Source organism: Emys orbicularis, chromosome 1 (genome assembly GCF_028017835.1).
Source record: "Emys orbicularis isolate rEmyOrb1 chromosome 1, rEmyOrb1.hap1, whole genome shotgun sequence".
NCBI lineage: Eukaryota > Metazoa > Chordata > Testudines > Emydidae > Emys > Emys orbicularis.
In genome coordinates, this window is record NC_088683.1 from 130966153 (window position 1) to 130980180 (window position 14028).

General features: G+C 44.2%; 1 protein-coding gene across 1 annotated transcript in view; it reads left to right on the plus strand.

Moving 5' to 3' along the window:
* PARVB (parvin beta) overlaps positions 1-14028 on the plus strand; it is an 81211-nt gene that overhangs the window by 12907 nt on the left and 54276 nt on the right. The window contains exons 2-3 of the mRNA XM_065423564.1: positions 2400-2489; positions 9737-9807. Coding sequence (XP_065279636.1) covers positions 2400-2489; positions 9737-9807 — 161 coding nt within the window. The remainder of the gene's footprint in view (positions 1-2399; positions 2490-9736; positions 9808-14028) is intronic.

Consider the following 14028-nt stretch of genomic DNA (forward strand, 5'->3'; position numbering starts at 1 on the left):
AGTGTGATAGCCCAGGGAGACCAGATCCTACGGATTCTACCTTAATTCTACTGCTGCCTTCAGATGGGTCTGAAATACTGCAAGAGCTGCTTTCTCATGATATTTTGGCATTTCCACTTTCACTCCTCACCATGGCCATGCAGTGCAGAAGGATGTGAAACTGAAAATGACAGCAGCAGCAAAAGTAAGTTATCCAAGCTTCAACCTGGAGGGTGAAGATTCATCTTGGGTTTTTATTTTTCCTGGACTTTATCCATCCCTAAGTACAGTGTAGCACCAGGCCCCGAAGTGGGTTGTTGTCAGCAGAGATTGAACATGGTGCCTCTGGATCTAGAAGCATGAACCTCTTCTTCTTGAGCTAAAATAATCCAGCTCTGTTAGCCAAGGCTGTAGCAGGCTCATCAATCTCTATATGTGACCCAGCCACTACTAGAGATCAGCAGAGCACCGCACTGAGCTGCTGTGGGTTACAATAGCCTACATAGTTTCCTTGAACAGTGCTTTTGTCTTATGTCAAACCCATCTGTTCCTTCAACTTAAAATAAGTGCTTGATTTTTGTTATCCATAGTGCTTTAAGGTGCATATCCGTTAATAGCGTGTGATGGTACTAACAGCACATACAATACTTTTGCTCTTTTTCTAGCTGTGCACAAACACTGTTATTCCATCCAACACTGGTGAGAGTCAGGTATGTTAATATTAGTAGCTGAAAGGCCATGCTGCTGCAGCAGTGTAATTTGTAAAGTTGTGTGTTTTTAAAAAAAACTAAAAAAAGCTGTAAATAGCTGAACATCCCAATGCTGATTGAACCTGGTGATATGCTAAACAAAAAGGGCTCTCAGCCATGGCTGTAGCCATTTCCATCAGTTCATACTGACTCAACAGACATTCTAGGCTTCAGAGAGATGTTTGGGATTATGATGCGTGTCAGTTGTGTTGATTTGTTTGTAGGAGGATTGTGCTGGGAGACGTGTTGATTTGTGTGAGTTGTGAATGGGATGGGGGTGGTGGTGTTGCCATTAGGGTTATGTATGTTTGGGTTATTGTATGTGCTGGTTGTGATGTTGTGTGGGTGGTTTTGAGGAACTGTGACAGCTGCGCCAAGTAATCCACCATCTCTTCAGACTCCCTCATACAACCAATGAAATTTGTTGTTGAATGAAAATTTGCTGTAAAGAAAGGGTGGTGATTGGTTGAGTTACTGCTGATATCGCAGTGGTGTAGGACTCTTGGACTATCAGAGATACATGCCTTACTGTCACATGGGTGTAATTCATAAAGTCAGAATGGCTGAGAACTTAAAAACTGGATGGTAACAGACCGTGAATGCCGGCATAATTGAACCCAGTGGTATTCTGGGCCTCAGCCATGCTTATAGCTGTTTCCATCACTTCACCCTGATTCAACAGACATTTTAAGCTTCAGAGGGACATACAGAGTGACAATCCTGGAATCTTGTTCTATAGATCCATTTTACAGATGGCTGAAAGGAGACACAGACTAGTTGAGCGACTTGTCCAAGATCCTACAGAGAGGTCAGTGACAGCTTTGGGTTTAGAGCTCGAGTTCAAAGATTCCAGTCTTATGCTTGATCCCCTAGCCCAGGGGTTCTCAAACTGGGGGTCGGGACCCCTCAGGAGGTCACGAGGTTATTACCTGGGGGGTCGCGAGCTGTCAGCCTCCATCCCAAGCCCCGCTTTGCCTCCAGCATTTATAATGGTGTTAAATATATAAAAAAGTGTTTTTAATTTATTAGGGGGGTTGCACTCAGAGTCTTGCTGTGTGAAAGGGGTCACCAGTACAAAAGTTTGAGAACCACTGCCCTAGTCCATACTATGCCTCTTTATAATGTCAATGCCAGTGTTTCACTAACACCCCTTTGACTGTTTCTCAAGTCTTCCTTGGGCTCTTTCAGGCTTTTTGTTAATTACAGTGGCACATAGTGATCCTTGCAGGCGGAAAAGATTGTGCTTATTGTCATAGAAGTCCAGTCAACTAGTGTTTAGTTCCCCTTTCTGTCTCATGTGCAGCCCCATGAGGTGCACAAAAGGAACCATCTTTACTCCAGACTGAGAGAGCGCCCACAGAGCTCTAAACGCTTCCCGGTGTGGGACATGGAAATTCTGAGTTCATCTTTACTGCAAGCTCAAGACTCCTGAAAAATAACCTCCGCTAAATCACCAGGCTAACCAGCTGTTTAATATGAAACGGCAAAATGTTTTGACTCTCTGATTCTTTTCCACAGCAGCTGTGGTTCTTATTTCCATAAGCTGTAAACTCGCTTTGAAATGGGCCTGCCGGATGTATTCTTCCCCTGTAGCTGAAAAATGTGTAAAAAGTACAAAATTCTGCGTTTACAAAAGTTTTTTTTTTTCTCTTTTTCTTTTCTTCTCTTCAGTGAGCGACCTGCAGGAAGAGGGCAAAAATGCTATCAACGCGCCAATGTCTCCGGCCACCATTGATATCCACCCTGAAGATACCCTATTAGGTACAGTATTAATGCCACAGGCATAAGCAAGTGTGTGTTAATGGAGATCAGTATGTGCGTAGGTATTGAAAATTGAAGTTTATTGAAGCCAATAGAAATGAGCATGAACTATAGTATGTAAAATGTAGGATAAAAATTAGAAGGGCTGAGAGGAAATTTGAACAGCAGTATGCCCACTACTCAAGTATGTTAGAGCCAGGAAGCTAGCAAGAGAATTGGACTATCAGGAAGACAAGGGCATTGCAGAGAAACTAACTGATTTCTTTGCATCATTCCATATCACAGAGGATATTTAGGAAATACCTACCCTGGAACTAGTCTTTTCAGGTAATGAGGATGAGACACTGTCAGAGATTGACATAGCAAAAGAGTAGGCCTTGGAACAAACAACTACATTAAAGAGCAACAAGCCAGCAGGGGAGGTGTTCCAAGACTTCTGAAAGAATGAATTGGCTGAAGTGCTCATATAAATATTAGGCCTTTGATTAATTTCACTTACGCACCTTCCAGGCTCCTGGTGTAGTAACAAATACTGCACCGAACTTTAACAAAGGTGCTAGTGGTGATCCTAGGAATTACAGACCATTGAGCCTTATTTCAGTACCAGCGAAACTGTAAGCAACAGTAATTAAAAAATAGAATGATAAAACACCTAGATGAACATATGATAAGACAGACAAGCATAGCATTTGTAAAGGATGCCAATCTACTAGAACTTGAGAATGTCAGTGAAACAGTGGGTAAAAGAGGAATCCATAAATATAATTTTATTTGAACTTTCGAAAAGTCTTTGGCAAAATGCCACATATTAAGGAATTAAGGAAACTAAGGGCAGGTCTACACTAGAAGCACTACATCAGCGCAGCTGCACCAATGCTGCTGTGCACCAGTACATCTGGTGAAGACGCTCTACGCCGATGGCAGAGCACTCTCCTGTTGGCATAATTATTCCACCTCTGTGTGAAGCAGAAGTTATGTCTGCAGGAGAGCATCTCCCACCGACATAGCACTGGTGTGGACAGCGCTTAGGTCTCTGTAACTTGCGTTGCCCAGGGGGGTGTCTTTTTCATGCCCCTGAGCGATGTAAGTTAGGTGGACTTATGTGGTAGTGTAGACCTGACCTAAGTAGTCTTGGGATGAGATGAAAAGTACTGTTGTGGTTCAGAAACTGGTCAAGAGACAGAAAACAGAGTAGGAACAAATGGTCAGTTTTCAACATACCAAAAGTTTTCATGGTAGGGTGTGCCAAGGTTCTCTACAAGGTCTGATGTTTTTAGTATATTCCATTAATGATCTGAAAAAGGAGGTGAGCAGTGAGATGGAAAAACGAACAGATAGCATATTTAAGGTAGTTACGATTAGAGTAGACTCTGAGGAAATCCAGAGGGACCCAGTTAAGCTAGATGACTGGGCAGCATGATGGCAGATGAAATTCATTGTTGACCAATGCAAGGTTTTGCACTCCAGAAAGAATAAATTAAAATACTCACATATCGTGCTGGGTTCTAAATTAACTATCAACAATAAGCCAGAGATTGGCAACCTTTGGCACGCGGCCCGTCAGGGAAATCCGCTGGCGGGCCAGGACGGTTTGTTAACCTGCAGCGTCTGCAGGTTCGGCCGATCGCAGCTCCCACTGGCCGCGGTTCACCGTTCCAGGCCAATGGGGGCTGCAGGAAGTGGCGTGGGTCGAAGGATGTGCTGGCCACCGCTTCCTGCAGCCCCCATTGGCCTGGAATGGTGAACCGTGGCCAGTGGGAACTGCGATCGGCCGAACCTGCGCACGCTGCAGGTAAACAAACCGTCCTGGCCCGCCAGTGGATTTCCCTGATGGGTTGCATGCCAGAGGTTGCCAATCCCTGGCTTATAGTGTAGCAGTGGTTCAAAAAGCAAATAAATGCTAGGATGTTTAAATAATTAGACTGAATATAATTCTGAATATATATCTTGTTATACTTACCTGGCCCCATCACCGTAATATCTGAGCACCTCACAATCTTTAATGTATTTATCCTCACAACACCCGTGTGAGGTAGGCAAGTTCTGTTATCCTATTGTACAAATGGGGAACTGAGGCACAGAGAGACTAAGACTATGTATTTATCCTCACCTCACCCCTGTGAGGTAGGGAATTCCTATTATTCCCATTGTACTAATGGGGAACTGAGACATGCAAGGGTATGTCTATACTAGCACTTTTGTTGGTAAAACGTTTGTCAGTTGGGGTGTGAAAAAAACACACTCCTGACCAACATAAGTTTCACTGACAGAAGTGCTGGTGTGGACAGTGCCATGTAGCTACCACCTGTTGGAGGGTGGTTTAATTATGCCCGCGGAAGAATTCTTTCCTGCTGGCAGAGAGCAGCTGCATGGAAGACCTTACAGTGGTGCAGCTGGAGCAGTACAGCTGTGCTGCTGTAAGGTCCATAGTGTAGACATAGCCTAAGTTACTTGCCCAAACTCACACAGAGTGTGAGAACTGGGAATTGAACATGGGTGTCGCAGCTCCTGGTCTCTGGGCCTAACCACTAGACCATCCTTTTTCTCAAAGTACGTATTAAATAAATGGATAATACATTCCAGCCTTGAATGCTGTATTGGGTTCTGGCCATCCCATCTCAAAAATGATGATATAGAAGAAATAGTAGGGGACTAAATATGGGTCTGGAGAATGAACAGAGGGTGGGAGAGATTGAAAAGAAGATAAATGTTTAGTTCATAGAAGAGACAAATAAGAGGGGCTATGCTAGAGGTATGTAAAATAAGTAATGTGATAGAGGAGGTAAATTGAGAGCTTTTATTTATCCTTTCTGATATTATGAGAGCAAGGGGGCACACATTGAAATTAAAAAGCAACAAGTTTAAAATGATAAAAGGAAATGTCCCCCACCCCCAACAATATATATTTTAACCTGTGGAACTCATTGGCACAGGATGTCACTGAGTCAAATAATTCTGAGCAGTTGCAAAAAGGAGTAACTGTTTATATGGATAATAGGAAAACCCATGGGTACATTAAATAGGCAAAGGAAACCAGAGAGACAAATCTGCATTCTTCTGGGCATAAGCCAGGCACTGACTGACCAGAATGGGGAAGAAAACTAACTTCTGTAGAGATTATTCCATAATTGAATAAGGGCGGGGGACCTAACGCCTTCCTCTGCTGCATCTGGTATTGACTCTTTTCAGAGATGGGATACTGGATTAGCTGGAGCCTTGGTCTAATTCTGTCCTGTTTTGATATAGGTAAGACCCTCAAGCAAATAACAATACATCATGAGGCCTTTATATAAAAAGACACAAAAAGAGCTTCTCTAATCCCCTCTTCTGTTAAAGGTGGGTGAGAGAGACTGAGAGAGATTAGGGCCCCGCACAGGAAAGGTGGGTGTTGCACAAACATGGGTGAGTCCTCTTTTGAAAGTTCCAGCTCGCAACCTCATGGGCTGGGCGTGTGCTGGGTGTAACTTCCTCAGCGTTAGCCTGCTTGACTCATCCCAGTAGACAGGAGGAAGTAAAGAACCAAAAGAAACTGGAAACCTTACAGAATCAGAAGCTCTTCCTAGGTTTGTGGAAAATTTGGCAAACCTTTTTAACGTTCAGTTTAGGTGTTTTTTAATAGATTGTGGACCCTGCAAAGAACTGAGCCCAAATGTCTGGGCAGGTCTAGGGAAACCCCACTCAATTGTACAGTCTGTCATATCCACCCAGTGTGAGTGCAGAGCTTCATCACTAACAGCAACGTAACTGTAATACTGGGACAGCGGGTCGTCGTGTTCTGGTGCCTGAACAGCGGTGCAGGTCAGAGGGCTCTCTGTCCGTGGCACTGTGGCCATCAAAACTCCTTTTTGTGACCATGATATTGTTTGTGTGGTGGACTACGTAGTACCACAATGTGTTGGCATCTCTGTCCATCTTCCATTCACGTGTACATCAAGGCAACACAAAGGATAAGTCCACACTGCAAAGAGCCTCCCTGCCCTCACAGAGGGACTCAAGCTAGAGTGCTAAAAATGGCTGAGTAGTCCAGGTCAGGTGGCAATGCGGGGGGTCGGGTAGAGCTGTTGCCTGGGCCACAGTGTCCACGCTGCTGTTTTTAGCGTGTTAGCTTGAGCGGAGCTAGCGTCAGTCAGTCTGCCTGGGCAGGCAGGCTTGCTCCAGCGACAGAGTAGACCTACTCAAGCGGGCCTGGCTTCTTAAACGGTACAGTCAGATGTGAAGCATGTGTATCATGTATCAAAGGCTTCTGCCTCATAAATCTTAGGCAAGTGTATGCTATGGGTGTAATTCTGGCCCATGGAAGTCAATGGAAATGTTGCCATTGACTTCCAACGGGCCTGGATTTCATCCTGTATGTCTATGTGCACTGCTAAAGTTAAACCCTCCAGTTCTGTTTTAGCTGCAGCGCAGTGGATCATGTAACAAGGCTGTGATGCTGCATTCCTATTGCTGTGTAGCAGCTGTGCTTTCATTTCCACTTACAGGAGCTGTTCTAAACTAAATCACAACTGTCATTTCAGCAACAAAGGAGATTACAATGAGGAAAGGTGGGGAAGGCTGAGTTTGCTAGTTGAAATTGAGCACCAGAATTTAACAGGTTGTAACAACATTGCTCCTTAATATTTGCGTCTAGGGTAGAATGCTGTGTGCACCTACAGATGCATTCAACTGTGGTGGGGAAAAACATAGGGGGAGCCTTTGTTTGAGTGTATTTGTTACCAGTCCAACAAAGTGTTGGCTCAGTGGACAAAACCTCAAATGCAATCATCCTTCTAAAATTAATCTTTACTCCTCCCTCTCCCTCTTCTGTTCCTTTGTCTTCTCCCTTCCTTTGGATTTTTTGTCTTTCACCCCCCCCCTTCTCTTTCCTCTTCCTTGTTTTATCTGTCTCCCCTCTTCTCCTTCCCTCCCTTCACCCATGTGTTATGGAGACCATCCTCAAGCTGAGAAGAGCTAGATAGGTCTTCCCTCAGAGCCTGTTGGCATGGTTCTTTCAGTTGGCCCAAGAAACTGTGTAGAAAGACACTCCCTACACTTCCTTGCCAAGGGCTTTAGCTACAGTACTCCTAGCTGCTGCTAACACTGAGGAACTAAGCTGGGTCCCCAGTTCTGATGCACCCAGCTACCTCCTCGATGCCTTCTAACTGTCCCACCCCACTCCACTTCCCATTTGTATGTCCTCCTTGTTCTCTTCCACTCATCCCACTCCACTTCCTGTTCTGTGTCCCTGTTCCATTTCCCACTCCTTTCTGTGTCTTTTCCCTTCTCCTTCTCCCCTCCCTCCCAAATTGTGTTGGTCTGGCTGCTCCTTGGAGATAGAAGGAGAAAATATTTCTCCTCTTTCCACTCTTCAGCTCCACAGCAATGGAGCAGATTGCACCTCTGCTAGACTTGCTCTGGGCACTTTCCTCCAGGCACAACTGAATTTGACCTAAATCCTTGTCAGTTTCACTCTTGGTATTGCTGCTGGCGTTGACTCAGCATTATGTGCAGTTGCAGCAGAGTAAGCGCAGTCCTTGCTAGCTAGCAAATTTTACAGTGGGATTTGAAAAGGCAGGGAGCAGGAGAAAGGAGTGTGATGGGTTGGGTCATAGAAACCCCCTTGGGACTGCCACCTGATGTGCCTAGACTACCTCTGAGCCCGTTTTCCCTGGCAGCTTGGGACTTCAGTACCTTACCTTGTTTGAGACAGACATGCTTGCCTGCTGCAAACACAGATCCAAGTCTGAACCATGTTCCCCACAAGCTGCAGGCTTAACTGAAAACAGCTTAAGAAGTGTTCCTGTCTCCAACACTCAGATAACCAGCTCCCAATGGGGTCCAAACCCCAAATAAATCCGTTTTACCCTGTATAAAGCTTATATAGGGTAAACTCATAAATTGTTCACCCTCTATAACACTGATAGAGAGAGATGCACCGCTCTTTGCCCCCCCCAGGTATTAATACTGACTCTGGGTTAATTAATAGGTAAAAAGTGATTTTATTAAATATAAGAAGTAGGATTTAAGTGGTTCCAAGCAATAACAGACAGAACAAAGTGAATTACCAAGCAAAATAAAATAAAACACACAAGTCTAAGCCTAATACAGTAAGAAAACTGAATACAGATAAAATCTCACCCTCAGAGATGTTTCAATAAGCTTCTATCACAGACTGGATGCCCTCCTAGTCTGGGCCCAATCCTTTCCCCTGGTACAGTCCTTGTTCCAGCTCAGGTGGTAGATAGGGGATTTCTCATGGCTGCCATCCCCTTTATTCTGTTCCACTCCCTTATGTATCTTCTGCACAAGGTGGGAATCCTTTGTCCCTCTTTGGGTTCCCACCCCTCCTTCTAAATGGAAAAGCACTAGGTTAAAGATGGATTCCCGTTCAGGTGACATGATCACATGTCACTGTAAGACTTCATTACCCACTTGCCAGCACACAGGTATACAGGAAGACTTACAAGTAAACAGAGCCATTTACAACCAATCGTCCTGGTTAATGGGAGCCATCAAGATTCCAAGCCACCATTAATGGCCCACACTTTGCATAATTACAATAGGACCTCAGAGTTATATTTCATATTTCTAGTTTCAGATACAAGAATGATACATTTATACAAATAGGATGAACACACTCAGTAGATTATAAGCTTTGTAATGATACCTTACAAGAGACCTTTTGCATGAAGCATATTCCAGTTACATTTTATTCACACTCATTAGCATATTTTCATAACATCATATGGAGAGCACCATCACAAGGAGGATGACCCATAATCCCATGTCACTCCTGTTACAGGGAGCATAATGCAGTGATCTTACTGGGTTCTTTAGGATGTTGCAGTCTGATGACGTAGCTTAAAAGGAAAATTAAATAACCAATGAAAGGATAAAATGATCATCATTGTTAGCTGGGTGCCACTAATGTGCTCTGGTCTGTCTGGAGAAAGACATAGCCCTGCCCCAAGGAGCCTACATGATACAGGAGACTAGATGATACAGCCTGACACACACTATGCTGCGTGACCTGATGAAGGCCAGTTGAATCTTATTTTAGGGAAGTTAGTACTGTGTAATCCTTTAGTGTATCTCTAAAGAATTCCCCATGCTTTGATCACTGGATGTTCCCTCACTAGTATGATGACTAGACTTTGCCATTTCTTAATCAACTTCTAGCCAGCTTTATAAATAATAGCTCCTGAAATATCCTCGACAGTGTGTTCATGTCATGGCTCTAACTAGACATTTCCCTTCTCAATGGCCAGAGGAAAATGAGGAACGTACCATGATCGATCCCAACTCCAAAGAAGACTCCAAGTTCAAAGAACTAATCAAGGTAGGAAGTAAATACTTGTCTTGTTTTTTCTTTCATGAAAAAATCTTTAGATTGCTATATGTAATCCTTTACAAACCAGAGATTTGTTACTGAGAATTCATCTATGTAAAGGGATAATAATTCATGAACTGTCCTGGATATTGAGGTCACATACAAGTGCTAGGAAGTAAGGCCAACAGCAAAGAAGATATGAGAAGAGGTTAGCAGACATCTGAGAGCCTGAGGATGCTTAGGGAAGGGAGATGAAGGCTACAGTTGCATCCCTTTAAATACTGAAGTGAGGCAGAGTTCAGCTTGAATCTAGCAATGATCACAATGCCATTCCTCATGACGTGAGAGACCGGGCTCCCTGTCACTGTGATAGCAGGGGAAACAGTTTTGGTAGGTGTGAGTTTGGGTTACAGGAAAGGAGCGCAGATGGATGAAATGATCAGTAGGGGAGGAATAGGCTTTTTCGCTGTGTGTGAAATTCTGCTCTGGTGGAGGAGGGCCCATGCTCTGTGTTCTGGAGCCCCAGCAGTGCCCCTGTTCCAGGAAGGGGGCAGGTGAAATGGTTGTGCAGGGTGGTCTTCATATTTGCACCCTGGGGGCGTGGGCTCCAGGCTAGGTCCAAGTGGAGAGGAACATTGAGAGTATAGGAATATAGGCATTGCCATAATGAGCAGACCTGAGGTCCATCTAGTCCAGCATGCTGTTCTCTATGATGACTAGAGCCAGATGCTTCAGAGGAAGATGTAAGAACCCCACAGTAGGCAGATGTGGCATAATCTACCCCCCACATTAGGTGTCTCATTCTGGTCTCTTAAAGCTAGAGATTGGCTTACGGTTAAGCCCTAAAGCTTGAGGTTTAACATCCCTTCCACTATATTTTGTTGTTTATTCTGCTCACTCTGGATACTCTTGGTATCCATATAAATATCCAATCCCCTTTTGAATTCTTACTAAGTTCTTGGCCACAGTATAATTGCGTGTTGTGTGAAAATTATTTTCTTTTGCTGGTCTTGAATTTTCCTCTTTTCAATTTCATTGAATGTCCCTTTGCTTTTGTGTTATGAGACAGGGAGAACAGAAGCTTCTGATCTACCTGTGTGCTAGGGGAGGGACTGGATCTGTGATTGTCATGTATCCAGTAGCTGGGAGCATCTGCACTGTGTGTGTGGAGAGGCAGCAGCTGTTATTCCAGCTCAGGATCTGTAGTATTGCCCCACAGCCTGTCCTATAACAGTTGTCGACTCCATCCCACTCCAGCCCCAGTTCCCCACACAATGCTCATTTACTCATGCTCTGTGTGAGGTGGAGGAGTCTAACCCAGAGTGCGTAGCATTTAGAAGGGCCAGTTTAAGGGTTAGGGTGTTGAAGTTAACCGAGTGAAGGATGGAGCAGAGAGAGAAGTGTTGGCAGGTTTGTACCCTAATGAAGTGGTTCTCAACCAGGGATCCGGGGGTGCTGCGAGCAGGTTTCAGGGGGGCCGCGAAGCAGGGCCAGTGTTAGACTTGCTGGCTCCAAGGGGAGAAAGCCGAAGCTTGGGCTGAAGCCTGGGGGTCTGAGTCCCACCACCCAGGGCTGAAGCTGAAGCCTGAGCAATGTAGCTTCGCCAGGGCCCCAGTGGCGTGGGGACCCAGGCAATTGCCCTGCTTGCTACCCCCTAACGCCGCCATGGCATTTATATGCAGAAAACCAGTTATTGTGGTACAGGTGGGCAGTGAAGTTTTTATAGCATGTTGGTGGCGGTCTCAGAAAGAAAAAGGTTGAGAACCCCTGCCCTAATGCATCCTTTCTTCCCAGAAGCTTTCATGCTCATACTACTGTCTTACTACATTTCCTGTACTTGCCTCTCTGTGTGCGAGGCTTTTGATTTGTATTGCTTTGGGTAGAAACCACAGTGCAGTAATGCTTAGATGTGTCAGAAAAATCTGGATTATGTAATCCCATGAAGGAGGAAAGGACGTGTGCTTTGATACATTCTTGTCAGGGTATCTTTACTTGGTACATCACTGGAGTGAATGCATGCTTCAAAGAAATACCACCGCAGCCTATGTATGTACTTACAACAAACACACCCATCGTTGTATTATCAGCACTGCAATGGCAGGGCATTGCTTTAGGAACATAAAGCCAGCTTCTGTCCAGTTGCAAATCCAGCTTTAGAGAGGAGCTGTGTGCAAGTACACATGATATTATTCCCCTTGAATATGTTGTGGGCTAAAACCCAGTAGAATCTCACTATGTTAATCCTCAAACCCAACAGTGCTTGCAAAACCCCTAGTGGTCTCGTGCCACTTTTCCAAACTGTACTACGGGGTGTTCATGGCTGGCCTATGAAGAATCAAAACTGAACCAGTGTGGTCAGAATAAGTGAACCAAGCACACTCTGGAATGTAGTCGACTTGATTTAAAATCTTGTTAGTTCAGTACAAGATCTGTTCCTGATCCTGTTGAAATCAATGGGAGCTTTGCTATTGAATTTAGTGAGACTTGGAGCCCTTATGCTATGGTCAGGTATGAATCTTTTGAGTCATTAATACAAATTAGCAAGGTTCTCCTCCCCTCAAAATCTGATTAGAGCGGGGATGAAGACTTGAGCCTTGATCCTGTAATGTGCTCCTCATAGGCACCAGGGTCTCTACGCATGGATTTCATTGCAGGATTGGGGCCTGGTTCACCATTCCTGCAATGAATGACTCAGCACAGTCACTTACAAATCAGACTGGTAATGTTTTACTCCCACTTTGTACAGGTGCACATGATTGTACAACATTCAGGGCAATGGAGAACTGATCCCTATGTCCTGGAAGCCCCTAGGGGCTGTCTCCTCTGGACCATCCCAAAAGAGCCTTGTGTTTCTTCTTGTGGGGCCACCCCAGAGAGGAGAGCCATATATAAATGTCAATATTCGTTAACCATTCACAAGCATAATTTAAAGCAGGAGTTTGTACAATGGCATAGTTGGAAAGGAATTTGACGGCTAACTTGGTGTGAGACTGTGAGGCAGAGAGGGGATTGAATTATGCTGTGATTGTACCTGAATGACCTAGTGAAAGTGTGACCGGTTGATCTTCTCTTTGCTCTGTATTCTTTTAATGGGTCATTAAGCTGTCTATTACTATTGTTGTTTATTATCTGAGTTGCGGTAGCACCTAAGAACCCTAATTGGGGACCAGGACCCCATTGTGCTAGGTGCTGTACAAACCCAGAACAAGACAGTCTGTGCTCCACAGAGCTTATCGTCTAAGATCACCATTAAATAAAGAGGGGAAAACTGAATAGTTACTTTGATAGCTTTAATTTTGATTCTAAACCTTTTCATGATTTCTTTCTCCTCTCTAAAAAGTGGATACATCTACAGTATTTAATCCCCCTTCTTAATTGTTCCCACTCCACTCACATACACACTCACAAATCAGTGTTGTGAAAAGCAGAGTCAGGGCAGGGAAGCCCCTGGGAAAATGAACCAGGGAATCTAACGGTGACATATTGTTTAATACCTTTTGGCTCCACAGAAAAAGATTGTTTAATCTCTTCTTCCCTGCTGCAATAAGAGTTGTATCCGAAGTGGATTAAGCACCGCAGGCTTTTGTGTGCATTTGGAAGTGATTAAAACATAACTGTCCTAGCTCTGGGGGAGACAGACTGTAGAATCCCACTGTAATGCAGAAAGAACAAAAGGGAAAATAACTTTTCATCCCAGCAAGCATAGTAAATCTCTTATACTGAATGGCTGCTGTGTGGAGGACGTGATAATAGATGCTTTGAATGCTCTTACAGAACTGAAAATGAGCACAAGCTAGAGGTGGGCTTAAAAAAGAAAAAAGTGATGTTTAGTATAATTATATATTTTAAAAATAGTCTGGCACAATGGGTCAGTAGGAAGTCCAGCTGCAAAGAACAACTAGATAATCAAATAAATCCCATCAGTGGCCATCAATCCTTGTTTTCCACTTCATTCGCAGCTGTGTGTAGCAAATTACAGTTCTGGTTTTGGTAGAACAGTAGGTTCTGATTAGAGTTGTATGAAATTTACTAGATAGCCCAAAGCTGGAAGCTCAGATCAAAACATAAGAACTGAGACAATAATTCATAGTAAATAGCTTATCCAGGAATTTTTTGACTTTTTTGCTGTGGGCAGGGCCGGCTCATTTTCAGGGGCAGCATTCCGGCCTTTTTTTTTTTTTTTTGCTTCCAGCGGCAAAAGCTTAGAGCCGGCCCTGGCAGCAGCAGCGC